Here is a 13,952-nt window from a genome sequence, read left to right on the forward strand (position 1 = left end):
GGGGCGCATCACCGCGACTGAAGGAAATGTAGGTCAATGACCTACATTTCATTCATTCGCCGGGGAATTACAGGCACGAGCACACCGCTGCATTAGCAGGGCTCCTGCCTGTAATATTAGTTAACCCCTTCAGATGGATTACATCGTGGGACGTGATCTGACATCTGAGGGTATGTATCTTGTGCGTTTATTATGTTGCCAAGCGAGGGTGTTCCTGATGGATTGAGAGAGCAATAAATTATTACAACAACCGCTGTGTTTATTTCATTAAACTACTTTGTAATCATGTGTGTGTGTGTGTTTTTAACCCTTTCCTACAATTGGATTAATAATGGATAGGTGTCATAATTGACGCCTCTCCATTATTAATCTGGCTTAATGTCACCTTACAATAGCAAGGTGATTCATTACCTTCATTACCCCATATCCCACCACTACAGGGAGTGGGAAGAGAGTGGCCAAGTGCCAGAATAGGCGCATCTTCCAGATGTGCCTTTTCTGGGGTGGCTGGGGGCAGATGTTTGTAGCCAGGGGGGGCCAATAACCATGGACCCTCTCCTGGCTATTAATATCTGCCCTCAGTCACTGGCTTTACCACTCTGGCGGAGAAAATTGCGCGGGAGCCCACGCCAATTTTTTCCGCGAGTTAACCCTTAAATTTAATAGCTACAGCGCTGAAATTTTGCACATACACCCTACTAACATTAGTAGTGTGGAATATGCAAAAAAAAGGGATATGAGATGGTTTACTGTATGTAAACCATGTCTCATATCATGTCGGGTTTGTGAAGGTGAAATTAAAAGCCGGCAATTGAATTAGCGGCTTTTATGCTATCTAGCGCTGCATTAAATATAAATATACATATATAGGTGTCTCACTGACATATATATATGTATATATACCTATTCTATGTGTATATATCTAGTCTATTCTAACCTGTCAGTGTGATTTTACTGTATACTGCGCTGAATTGCCGGCTTTTCAAAGGACACCGGTGCGTACAAATCGGACAGTAATACGGATGTCATACGGATGATGCGATTATAAAAAACGGATGATGCGATTAAAAATCGCATTGTACTCGCATGACACTCGCATGAAAATCGCATACGTTCCATCCGTTTTTTCGGTCCAGATTGCGGACCGTTTTTTATCTCGCAAGTGGAAAGGGACCCTTAGCCAAAATAACTGCGACCAACCGCTTCCGGTAACCATCAATGAGTTTCTTACAATGCTCTGCTGGAATTTTAGACCATTCTTCTTTGGCAAACTGCTCCAGGTCCCTGATATTTGAAGGGTGCCTTCTCCAAACTGCCATTTTTAGATCTCTCCACAGGTGTTCTATGGGATTCAGGTCTGGACTCATTGCTGGCCACCTTAGAAGTCTCCAGTGCTTTCTCTCAAACCATTTTCTAGTGCTTTTTGAAGTGTGTTTTGGGTCATTGTCCTGCTGGAAGACCCATCCATGACCTCTGAGGGAGACCCAGCTTTCTCACACTGGGCCCTACATTATGCTGCAAAATTTGTTGGTAGTCTTCAGACTTCATAATGCCATGCACACAGTCAAGCAGTCCAGAGCCAGAGGCAGCAAAGCAACCCCAAAACATCAGGGAACCTCCACCATGTTTGACTGTAGGGACCGTGTTCTTTTCTTTGAATGCCTCTTTTTTTCTCCTGTAAACTCTATGTTGATGCCTTTGCCCAAAAAGCTCTACTTTTGTCTCATCTGACCAGAGAACATTCTTCCAAAACGTTTTAGGCTTTTTCAGGTAAGTTTTGGCAAACTCCAGCCTGGCTTTTTTATGTCTCGGGGTAAGAAGTGGGGTCTTCCTGGGTCTCCTACCATGCAGTCCCTTTTCATTCAGATGCCGACGGATAGTACGGGTTGACACTGTTGTACCCTCGGACTGCAGGGCAGCTTGAACTTGTTTGGATGTTAGTCGAGGTTCTTTGTCCAACATCCGCACAATCTTGCATTGAAATCTCTTGTCAATTTTTCTTTTCCGTCCACATCTAGGGAGGTTAGCCACAGTGCCATGGGCTTTAAACTTCTTGATGACACTGCGCACGGTAGACACATGAACATTCAGGTCTTTGGAGATGGACTTGTAGCCTTGAGATTGCTCATGCTTCCTCACAATTTGGTTTCTCAAGTCCTCAGACAGTTCTTTGGTCTTCTTTCTTTTCTCCATGCTCAATGTGGTACACACAAGGACACAGGACAGAGGTTGAGTCAACTTTATTCCATGACAACTGGCTGCAAGTGTGATTTAGTTATTGCCAACACCTGTTAGGTGCCACAAGTAAGTTACAGGTGCTGTTAATTACACAAATTAGAGAAGCATCACATGATTTTTCGAACGGTGCCAATACTTTTGTCCACCCCCTTTTTTATGTTTGGTGTGAAATTATGTCCAATTTGGCTTTAGGACAATTATTTTTGTGTTTTTTAATTTAAGACAAATTAAATGAAGATAATAATACCAAAGAATTTGTGTTTGCAATCATTTTCAGGAAGAAACTGAGTATTATCTGACAGAATTGCAGGGGGTCAATACTTTTGGCCATGACTGTAGATCTCCCCGAGATTCTGCCTCCAGAGATTATTTTAAAGGAAAGGGAACATTACCAGTGTGAGTCATGTAGATGAGGAGAGCAGACTGCCAGTCATTACATGTCTCACATTGGTAAGGTCTCCTTTCATTTACAATAAGCTCAGGGAGATGCAGAACCCTTGTGTCTCCATGGTAACAGACTGCAAACCTATTTTGCGTAGTCGTACTCCATTCCATCAGACCCTTAAGGATGGGTACGCACAGTTTTTTGTTTTTTTTGTTGAGTGTTGCCTAATTTTGTACTTACCGCCTTGTTCTTTCTTTTCCAGGCTGCAAACAGCTATCTGAGAGACCAGTGGTTCCATTCTCTGCAATGGAAGGTGAGTAACGCTCCGTTCTCTCAAATACCTGGTTAAATGTACACAAATATATTTAATGCTTATTTATAGTGAAAAGTTTATACCATGGTTAATTAGTGTCATTCTAATACTTTATGTCATGGTAAGTAATTTTGATCTTCATTTAAAGGGATTGTCCAGGGCTATTTTCTTTTCTTTTACTATGGGTCTAAAAACTTGCAGGAAGGTAGTTGCTAACAGAGGCAACTACCTGCCTGTTCTACCCGGCACCAGCACAGAGCGGTCACCGACCTCTCTTGCCGGAGATTCAGCTGCTCCATATCAACAGAGAAGCTCTTTTATCGCTCTTCTCTGTTGACTGCAGATGTCATGCAGATTGACTGCCAGCTCCCCGCAGTTAGGCAGTGGGGAGCCAGTCGTCAATCAGCATGACATCCCAATCAAGAGAGCACAGTGGAAGAAAAAGTGCTGCTCTGTTGACGTGACGTTAGCAGAAGCAGCTGAATCGCCGACATGAGCGGTCTGTGGCCACTCTGTGCTGGCAGAGATCGGCATCGGGCACAACAGGCAATGGTTAACGATGACAGTCCTGCTAGTTCTTAGGCCCGTATTAAAAAAAAGTCTTTAATAACCACTTTAAGCTGCCCATATATATATTGGAGAGCTGTAAGCATTGAGCAAAGGTGCGTATGCCCACCCTGCTCTCCATTCATTGCCTATGGGACTGTCCTCAGCTCTTTCCTAGAGCCCCATGTAGAATGAATGGAGCGATGGTTAGGGTGTGCCATCTTGTAATGGGTATAAAAGTTCTCTGTTTTTGGTAAAAATTCCTGATCTGGGGATTGATGTGGGATTCCAGCGGACAACTGGACAACCCCTTTAAATGATCCCTTTAAATAACCTAACTGCTGAATTTTCTGTAGCTTTAGGGTTCTTGTAACATCTTGAGTGATGGAAATCTTCATGCCCAGCTGTAGATACGAGCGTGATTGAAATATGGCTTAGAGTCAGAGATTCTGATTCCTGGCAATATAGTTTGTGATTAGTTTGACATATTTAAAGGGGAACTCCACTTCTAAACAACATCCTTCTAAAGTTTCACAGTTCAACTCTCCATACATTTGTAAATAATAATTTCCGCTCACAAAGCTAATTTCAGAGTTGTATATGTTTCCGAAAAGATAGAGTATTGCATTTTGGGTTCTTAAAGGGAATGTGTTGTCATAATTTTCTTTTTCTTGTGTTATATGTTTTTTTTTCATAAAAATGTTGACAATTTATTTTTTTCATAGCTCAATCTTTCTTAAGAAAAATTAATAATCTCGCAATTTTCACACTGACCCCTGGGGCTAGGACTTGCTGTTCTTTCAGAAAGAGAGTTTCCAGCAGTTTTCTTGTAATCACAGACAGGATTACAATGACACCAACCTCAATAGGCTATGTCACAGCTCCTCCTCCCTTCACATTGACCTTTGCACACGCTTATTAGATGCGTCAATACAAAAGATAAGGTCTGAATCTGTTTATTTCAGCTAATGTACATGTGAATTTCCTGAAATATGAAGTTAGAGTCTAAAAGTGGCCTTAGTGACCAATGTGAAAATTGGAAGATTTCAAATGTTTATTTTTAATACAGACTGTGATATGTGAAAAAATAGCCATAAAACAAACTTTAAAAAACTGATTTAAACAGTAGGTATAATACTAGATATAACAATCTGTATAAAAAAATAATAATTAGTAAAAAAATAATAATTAGTAATCTTACAATTTTCATACTGGCCACAGGCTATGTTAAACTTATAGTTGCTGTTCTTCACAAAAACTTTTCAGCAGCCTCACTATCATCGGAGGCAGGATTACAATGACAGATAACACCTCTATACACAACTGATGACATAGGATCCACCAATCACAATAAGGGAAGAGCTCACCCTCCTTCTCCCTTCACAATGACCTTTGCACCTTTGCAGAAGCTTTTTAAATATAGGGTTTGAGTCAGTCTATTGGTGCTAACATACATGTGTTATTTCCTGAAACAACAGGAAGCAGGATTCTAGAATATCCCCGGTGGCCAGTGTGAAAATTGCAAGAGAGATGTATTATTTATTATTATAGCACCATTTATTCCATGGCGCTTTACATGTGAGGAGGGGTATACATAACAAAAAACAAGTACTATAATCTTAAACAATACAAGTCACAACTGGTACAGGAGGAAAGATTACCCTACCCGCAAGGGTTCACAGTCTACAATATATATTCTTGTGGGCAGCATGGTGGCTCAGTGGATAGCACTGCAGCCTTGCAGCGCTGGAGTCCTGGGTTCTAATCCCTCCTTGGACAACATCTGCAAGGAGTTTGTATGTTCTCCCCGTGTTTGCATGGGTTTCCTCCAGGTACTCCGGTTTCCTTCCAGTTTCCAAAGACATACTGATAGGGAATTTAGCTTGTGAGCCCCATTGGGGACAGCGATGATAATGTGTGCAAACTGTAAAGTGCTGCAAAATATGTTAGCGCTATATAAATATAAAGATTATTATTATTTAGATTATTGTTTCAGAAAATAACACATATACATATATTACATCTCTCTTGCAATTTCCACACTTACCACCGAGGCTACTCTAGATTCCTACTTCCTGTTGTTTTAAGGATATAACACATGCACATAGATTATATCTCTCTTGCAATTTTCAAACTGGCCACTGGGGCTACTTTAGACTCCTACTTCCTGTTGTTTCAGGAAATAACACATGTACATTAACAGCAAGAGACTCATTCATTATTATTTTTATTATATAATTTTTAATACTCATGGTGATATGAAAAAAAAATAAAAAATACATTTATCATGATTTAAATAGTTGGTAATTTCCTGATGGCATATTCCCTTTTACTAATGACTGATTATGGCAAGCTTGGGATGAGTGACGAAAAAGGTTTAAATCTGTATATTGTAGTAAAATGAGCAGCTCAGCTCTTGTGTATCTGTAAATTTTCATTATTTTGCCAAACTGGAGGCTGCCGACAGCTTTAGGTCCCCGGCAGCGCGCAAACAGGAAGCTGTGTACCATCTCCAGTAAGGTAGTCGCTAAAACAAGGAATCATTTAGTAAGGTAATTATCTAAATTTCTTTTCAAATGGGTGTTATCAACAGTCTAATGAACCTTTGCACCTCCACTCTGTAATTATCAGCAATTTCTGGATTCCGAGAAGCCAAGATCTGACGTCACTGTGTCCTAAACACATTCTAAAATTGTCATCTCGCCCTCCTGAATTAAACAGTAACTCTTTCTCTGCTAGGAATTACTATGTAACTCTATTGTTTGCCTTTACCTGTCGCTCAGTTTGTAGTTATATATATATATATATATATATATATATATATATATATATATATATATAAATATATATAATTTCTACAGAAAATATTGTCTTCCACAAACTGGGCCTTGGGAAAGTCAATTTGTTTGATGGAGTTGAGCTGTAGCATCAAGCATGGTGGCAGGAGCGATAGCAGTGTTTTGTCTTGTACTGCAGGAAAGGGGTTGTGGGGTTTATTGGCTGATCATTGGGATTCCTTTGACTAGAGTTTTGCTGATTGATCATACAGACTTTTTTATTTATTTTTTTTTAAGGTGAATTTGCCAATAATGTAAAATAAGAGCCCACCAGTCAACACTGGTGGCAGCTATTTTGAATATGAAAGGGATGAGAATTACAACTGTGTCCAATTTCTTTTTACCATGTCAATCCCCAAATTATTTCTTTATTTGAGGAGGGGAGCAAGGTGTTTGTCAGCTTCCTACCCCTTCTTGTCTAAAGGAGCCCATACCTGTTAGATGAAAGTGGTATGAAATGGGCAGTTTAACCTAACGAATGATTGTTGTCTGGTTTGGGGAATGGTAATGAGAAAACGTGCTGGGATAAGGTGTTATCTGAGCCTTGTCATATCATCGGTGTGCTCAAAAAATATGTTGGAGTCTCCGAGGCTGCATGTCTCGTGGTTGTTTAACAACCACGAGACATGCAGCCGCGGGGACTTGAACATACCGTATGTTTCGAGCACGCCGAAGTCACTCAGAACACGAGAATGCTCAGAACATTTGTTCCTTTCAACTGATCGAATATTTGTTATCGTTCAAAACAAAAAAGAAAAGGCCTTGGTCTGATCTGCCGTGACTGCATCATCGAAAAAAAATCCAATATTGACCAAGGTGGCTTGGAAAGTGGCCCATTTTCACCTAAGATGTATGAGGCCTTAAGCCACAAGGTGCTTTAACTTTACACTATTGTCGACAGCGAGCTTTCCTTGGATCTTCCGATAATAAATTAGTATAAATAGGCCGCCAATCACCCAACATAGAAGATGATCTCTCTTTTAGCGGAATTTTATTTTGCTTTGGTAAAAAGAGTATCATTCTCGGCAGCACATAGTCCTGTGAAAAGCTGTTGAGAACAATGACAGCCTATACACACACACACCGCCAGGTAAATGGCGGGATACACTCTCCTTTGTAATGGCCACAGACCACTTTCTGATGGAATGGGCCGTGTGTATCGTACACCAACTCTAGTGTAGCCATACATATTGGATGGAAGAAGATTGAAGCGTGGAATCCAATGAATGAGAAGGAGACAGACTTATCCGTAAACCTTTCCTCCATATTGGCCATTACAGTTTTTCAAACTGACCACACTGATGACACGAAGTGATAAACAATCTTCGAAAAGTTCTGGGAATCTCCTTTCCGAAAGAAAACTTTTGCGGACAGGTACTGTTGTACAATTTTATTTTTTAAATATTACCATATGATGATGGCCTGAAATCAGTTGGCTGAAAGAATGGTTAAATTTTACTCCATGAGACCATGAATGAATTTTCTAGTTGAAATTGACCAGTTTCATGTGTGTCTGCTCCTTTAATCTAGGCTGATGCAATGCTGGATAAATCTTTGAGCTCAGGTAGACAATGCACCTAGACATTTGCTGCTTGAGAATATAAATAGGAACTTTTACACAAGCGCCAGAAAACTTGTGCATTGTGATCACAATCAATCTGGAGTTCTGAAGCAAGTTCAAAGAAGTAGAGGAGGTGTCAGTGTGAGCTGGCTACCTTGGTTTGCCAGATAATTTGGCAGTGACGCCTGGCTTTGAGGTATTGTGTGCTATGACCTCATGAAGATGGCCACTCTCTTTTAGATGATCTTCTTGTACTCCTTCAAAAGTCAATTAGATACTGGACTTATTATCCAAGAGTGCCATTCATTTCTTCTGATTTATTGCTAGGAAGAAAAACGGACTCTGTCGACTGACCTCTATTCCTCCCAGCTCCACTATAAACATGTACAATCGGTTCAAAATAATAGCTTGCATGTTTTTTTGGAGAACGGGAAGATCTTTCTGGCAACAAGACTATAGGTTCGAACATGTTGAAATACAACATGCTCAATTCTTCCCCAACTAACACTAAAATAGGCTGGTTCAGATAACGGTCATCTAACAAGATCTCTAAATTTCTAAAGAGCCATCAGATGAAGAAGTATCTCTAAATCTGTCACATGGATCCAGTATATAAATGATCCACTGATATGGAATAACCAAAAATATGGGGATATTGATGGGAAAGTCATTACGATGCTAGTATAAAGGTAATATCAACCAAAGTGAGGATTGTGACCATTATTACGTAGAATTGGTGGGCCTCATGAGTGTTTTGTAGAAGTATTCCTAGAATTAACAATGTAATAAGTTTTTTTTTTTTTTTTAATTTTCTTTAACATTTCTATTGTTTTTATAAGCCAGGTACATTTTCTTCTGGCCAGATGCCTTGTTTGACTTTCTAGTTTAGGGCCTCCATAACTATTGCCCATTTTCGCAGTTTCTTGGTAGATAGTTCTCCATTGTTTATTATACATGTTCTTCTGACCAAGTTGGTCTTCACCTACCATAAATGTAAAATCAATAACTTCTGCTTGTTCCTTGAGCGCTAGAAACCTTCACCGATACATGAAGATCCTTGGACAAGTGTTACTTACTTATTGCCAGCCATCTATTCCACAGTAGGCCTCACTAATTATTATCGCAAGTGAATTAGCAATTGCTTCTTCAGTGACCACACTTGGAACAAATTTGTTTTTCTTGCAGTTTCAGAATAAAGGTTTAGTTACACAGATTAAAGTTTGGTCTGGCGTGTGACCAGGAACCTCGGTCTTGGAATTACAATAGCTGGAGGAAGCACATGGAGAGAGGGAGATACTCTGAGCTCAGAATCTTTTGTGAATGTCAGAAGAATTTGTGTCTGTGCCACTTTATTCGATCACACAAAAATTGAAGTCAAGACATCTTCTGATGGCCATCATGTTATGGATATATTCAGTCACATGCATTATGGGGCTACGTTTTGTCATGTAATCCAGGGTGTAGGACCTTGGATCATCCGTGCTGTAGGGTATCCTTGATGTTATAAGAGCAATTGGTAAGGATTTGTATACGATTCATAGTGCACCGAGCGTTTCATTGCTTTACCAAATGCACTATTAATGAAAACATTAAAAGAAGAAACTGCTTCTCATATGCGTTTACTTAGGTTATGCCCATCACATCAAGAAAACCCTCCAGCACCAATGATTCTGGACAGATTCCTCTTAAAGACTTAATTTAAACAGTAGGTCATTTTTGATGGTGGCTTCCCTCTAAGCAATGGATCTCTTCCCAATGAAACAGTTACTGTTTATTAGTAGTGATAAGCGAATGTGCTGGGATAAGGTGTTATCGGAGCATGCTCGGGTGCTAACCGAGTGACTCTGGAGTGCTCGAAAAACATATGTTCGAGTCCCCGTGGCTGCATTTCTCATGGCTGTTCGACAGGGATTGCCTGTTTGACATTCCCAAACTTAAAGGTCTTTTCTTGTTCCTCATCAACCTATCGATCTTTATCTTGCCTTATGTAATTCTCAAATGACTCCGTTAATTTCTAAAGTTGAATATCTTCCTATATCTCTACCGGATCACTCTCACCTCTCGTTACAAGTGCAAGTGGCTCTTTAAGATCCAGGTATTCAATAAGTTGGAAACTTAATCCATTCTGGCTTAAATTTATTAATTGCACTATTATTAGGGAGAAACTTGGGGAATTCTTTTAAATCAATTCTGGCTCGGCCCCCAATAATGTGGTCTGGGATGCTTTGAAGTTCTTTTTAAGGGGGGTACTGATCAGAGAGATGAAACTGGTAAAAGATAATTCTCAGAAATGAGGTGTTGAATTGGAAAGTAAGGTATGAGAAACCAAAACATTGTTCAACCGGGAGAATAAAAAGCTTTGGGAAGAGGCCTCCAAACAGCAGTTTTATGAGGTAGGAGAATCTACTGGATGCTTAGTAGCCAAAATGGCCCAAGTTTTTATACCAATTTGTATTTGTCTGGGGTGACGATCTTGGTCGAGTTTTGATCTTTTTAGAGGAACAAGGCAAGGCTGCCCTCTGCTCCCCTACTTTTCAATATTGCAATAGAACCTTTATCCTGCATAATTAGACAACACCCGGTATTAGGGGCTTTAAATATGATGACAAAGAGGAACAGACCACCCTGAATGCAGATGACTTGTTATTTGTTGATAATTTGAACATCTCTCTCCCAGTAATAATGGATACAATTTCTAAATTTGGGGTGTTTTATGGTCTAAACATTAATTGGTTGAAGTCGCCTTTGCTCCTGCTGGATAATAATGTACATCTTCAACCAAATTCATCTTTTCGAAATCCCGGTGGTGCAAAAGTTCAAAGACCTAGGCATTCATGTTACCAGTGAAGTTAATGACTGCATTCCTTTAAACTTTAATCCTCTGGTAGTGAAGTCAAGAAATAAAGTTGGAGCATGGAGTAAAGTACCTCTCTCCGCCCTTAGGCGAACAAAACTCATTAAAATGTGCCTCACTCCCTCTGTAGTCTATGCTCTACATAATTTTCCCCTTTGGATCCCAAAGTATTGAATTAAATAAATGCATAATATCTTCCGGGACTTGGTCTGGAAAAAAGGGTGTCCCTAGAATATAGCTGGAAAAATTACGGTTGCCCAAGGGTCAGGGTGGCTTAGCCCTTCCTAATGCATGGGAGTATTTTGTAGCCTTCCAGTTCCAACATTTCAGGGGCTGGGCATTGAAGAAGACTATGGACGCCGGGGATGTGGTACCAAAATGCTTTGGAAGAGGGGGTAATATTTTGGAACTCCTAGAGTTAAATAAGCTCAAAGCCAAATCCAGTAACGCCCCAACCCTGGCTCTTATACATAAAGTGTGATGGACCTGTAAAAAGTTGTGGGGGCCTACTATAAATCTACTCCTTTATCGAATAATCTAGGCTTGAGGGAGCTTTGTCATCATCTAGAAGTTATTTTTGGATGGACACTTCTGTACATTTGATCCCCTAAAACAGACGTTCCAGTTACAGATCTCTGACTTCTACAATTATCTACAGTTAAGGCACGCCATATTGACCCAGGAAAGTATGTCCCATCTCACTATTTCTTCCAACGGGCTTCTGGACTATGTTGTACAAGCAAAAGTAGCTAGAGGCCTATGTTTGCGATTTAATATTTTAGCTGACCCTATGGTTTTGATCAGGTCTTAATGGTAAAGGGATATAGGGTACATTTCCCCTGAAGAATGGGAATGTATTTTGGAATCTCCTGGAAAGGTGTCTTTTAATGTGTCGCAGAGACTATCCCAATTATTTCTTATCAATAGAGCATAAAGGACTCCCAAAATTATACAGAAAATTAATCTCAGATTGGATGATCAATATCCAAGTTGGGGCAGATTTAGTCCATACATTTCTTATCATTGTTCTCGGCATCACTTTGTCTTATGAAAACATAACATGTGCTGCCGAGGACAGTGATGATCTGTGCGCACAGAACATATTAATGATCGTTCTGTTCTCAAGGAAGTCTAAAGGGGCTTTCAATCCTTTTCTATGAGTCTATATGCTGGTGTTCGTAGTTGATGTCATAAGATGCCCTGAGAGGTCTTGTAGAGTCCATGCCGAGCTGTTTTGTCACCATAAAGGGGCAGCTGGTTTTATATTTCTGGCTGGTCGTTGGAGTAAATGTTATGCTTTGTTCATGTGTGCACGGGTGGAAAATACACTTGGCCCCTTTAGAATTGTAATTCCTGTACGCATGTATCTTTAAGGTCTTTTGTAGCTTTGCAAACACGAAGACTCGGAAATGTTCCTTATACCGTAACACCCAAACCAAACACTGAGATACTTCCTGATGCAGAACTGAATCACCGAACAAACTGAGGTTTAGAAGCAACACTGAATTGGTTCCAACCTCCATCACTATTTCGCGGCTGTTCTTCTTCATGCACAAATCACTCCCAGCTGCATGTGCTTTTCAAGCTATTGTAATTCTAGATCCAAGGCCTCTGGTCATGCGCCAGACCACGCATTAATCTCTGTAACTAATGGCTACGTGCATGTGCTGAAGGCCTCAAACACAAAGGGATGGAAGACATGTACTAGATGAGGAAGGAAACAAAACAATTATGTACTTTTTCAATTGTATATGAATGGGACCAGACAACACATTACCCACCAGGTCCCCCTAGTATTCTGCAGAGAATCAATTGTCCTAGGACCTCTGTCCATAGTTATAGACTTAAAAAAATACTAGCAAAACATATTAGAAGGCTGGTCAGATTGGTGCAAAAAGGGTCTAGGGTGGGGCAGTAGGGTGGCTCAGTTGTTAGTACAGTGGCTTTGTAGCTCTGGGGTCCTGGTTCATATCCCACCAAGGACAACATCTCCAAAGGTTCAATATTTTCTCCCCGTGTTTGTGTGGGTTTCCTCTGTTTACACCCAAAGATATACTGATAGTGAATTTACATTGTGAGCCCCAATGGGGACAGCGATGATGTTTGTAAAGTGCTGTGGAATTAATGGTGTTATAGTGAGCGTATTAAATAATAATAATAAGGCTATTGCTTGTCTGGATTTGGGTGGAAGGACGTTTGTGATCATGTGTTTGTGACCACTTCCGATCCATTGCTTTTATCTGAAAAGCAAAGTAAATATGCACGAGCTAGAAGATGCTATTTATTAGTGGGGATCTGGCAAGACGAACATCACTGGCCACTACAAGTGTTGCATAGTGCATATTCTAGACACTTTATGGAAGTTGGCTTGTGTGGACATGGACCAATAAGGAGCAATGCGACCCTCACTCATCACTAAACTAAAGGGGCTACCTCATATCGTTGTGTTTCACTCTGTCACTTAATTTAAACATTGGTGGTCCCAATACACCTTGTTAGGCTCAAGGTCCGGTTGGGCACATGGGCCACGGGTGTCAGTGCAGCAGGCAGATGAGGCATGCATTATACAGGTAGCAGAGGTACTGGAGACTGCAGGCAAACCGGATACCGGGAAGCTGGTAGCAGGGGTACTGGAGGCCGCAGGAAGGCAGGATACCGGGAAGCCGGTGGCAGGGGTACTGGAGGCCGCAGGCAAACATGATACTGGGAAGCTGGTAGCAGGGGTACTGGAGGCCGCAGGAAGGCAGGATACCGGGAAGTTGATATCAGGAGTACTGGAGGCCGCAGGAAGGCAGGATACCGGGAAGCCGGTGGCAGGGATACTGGAGGCTGCAGACAGACAGTATACTGGGAAGCTGGTAGCAGGGGTACTGGAGACCTCAGGCAGATGGGACACTAGGATGCTGGTAGCAGATGTACTGGATACCGCAGGCAGACAGGATGCCGGGAAGCTGGTAGAAGGGGTACTGGAGACTTCAGGCAGACAAGATACCGGGAAGCTCGTAGCAGAGTTACTGGAGGCCGTAGGCAGACAGTATACCAGCAAGCTGGTAGCAGGAGTACTGGAGGCCACAGGCAGACAGTATACCGGGAAGCTGGTAGCAGGGGTACTGGAGACTGCAGCTAGACAGGATAACGGGAGCTGGTAGCAGGGGTACTGGAGACCGCAGCTGGACAGGATACCAGGAATCTGGTAGAGGTCCTGGAGACCACAACTG

The 13,952-nt window shown here is 41.2% G+C and overlaps 1 protein-coding gene across 4 annotated transcripts in view; it reads left to right on the plus strand.

Annotated features, from left to right (window-relative positions):
- CMIP (c-Maf inducing protein) overlaps positions 1-13,952 on the plus strand; it is a 153,427-nt gene that overhangs the window by 73,054 nt on the left and 66,421 nt on the right. For all 4 annotated transcript variants that reach the window (XM_077288350.1, XM_077288351.1, XM_077288352.1 and 1 more), the window contains exon 3: positions 2,886-2,936. In XM_077288350.1, coding sequence (XP_077144465.1) covers positions 2,886-2,936 — 51 coding nt within the window. The remainder of the gene's footprint in view (positions 1-2,885; positions 2,937-13,952) is intronic.

Source organism: Ranitomeya variabilis, chromosome 2 (genome assembly GCF_051348905.1).
Source record: "Ranitomeya variabilis isolate aRanVar5 chromosome 2, aRanVar5.hap1, whole genome shotgun sequence".
NCBI lineage: Eukaryota > Metazoa > Chordata > Amphibia > Anura > Dendrobatidae > Ranitomeya > Ranitomeya variabilis.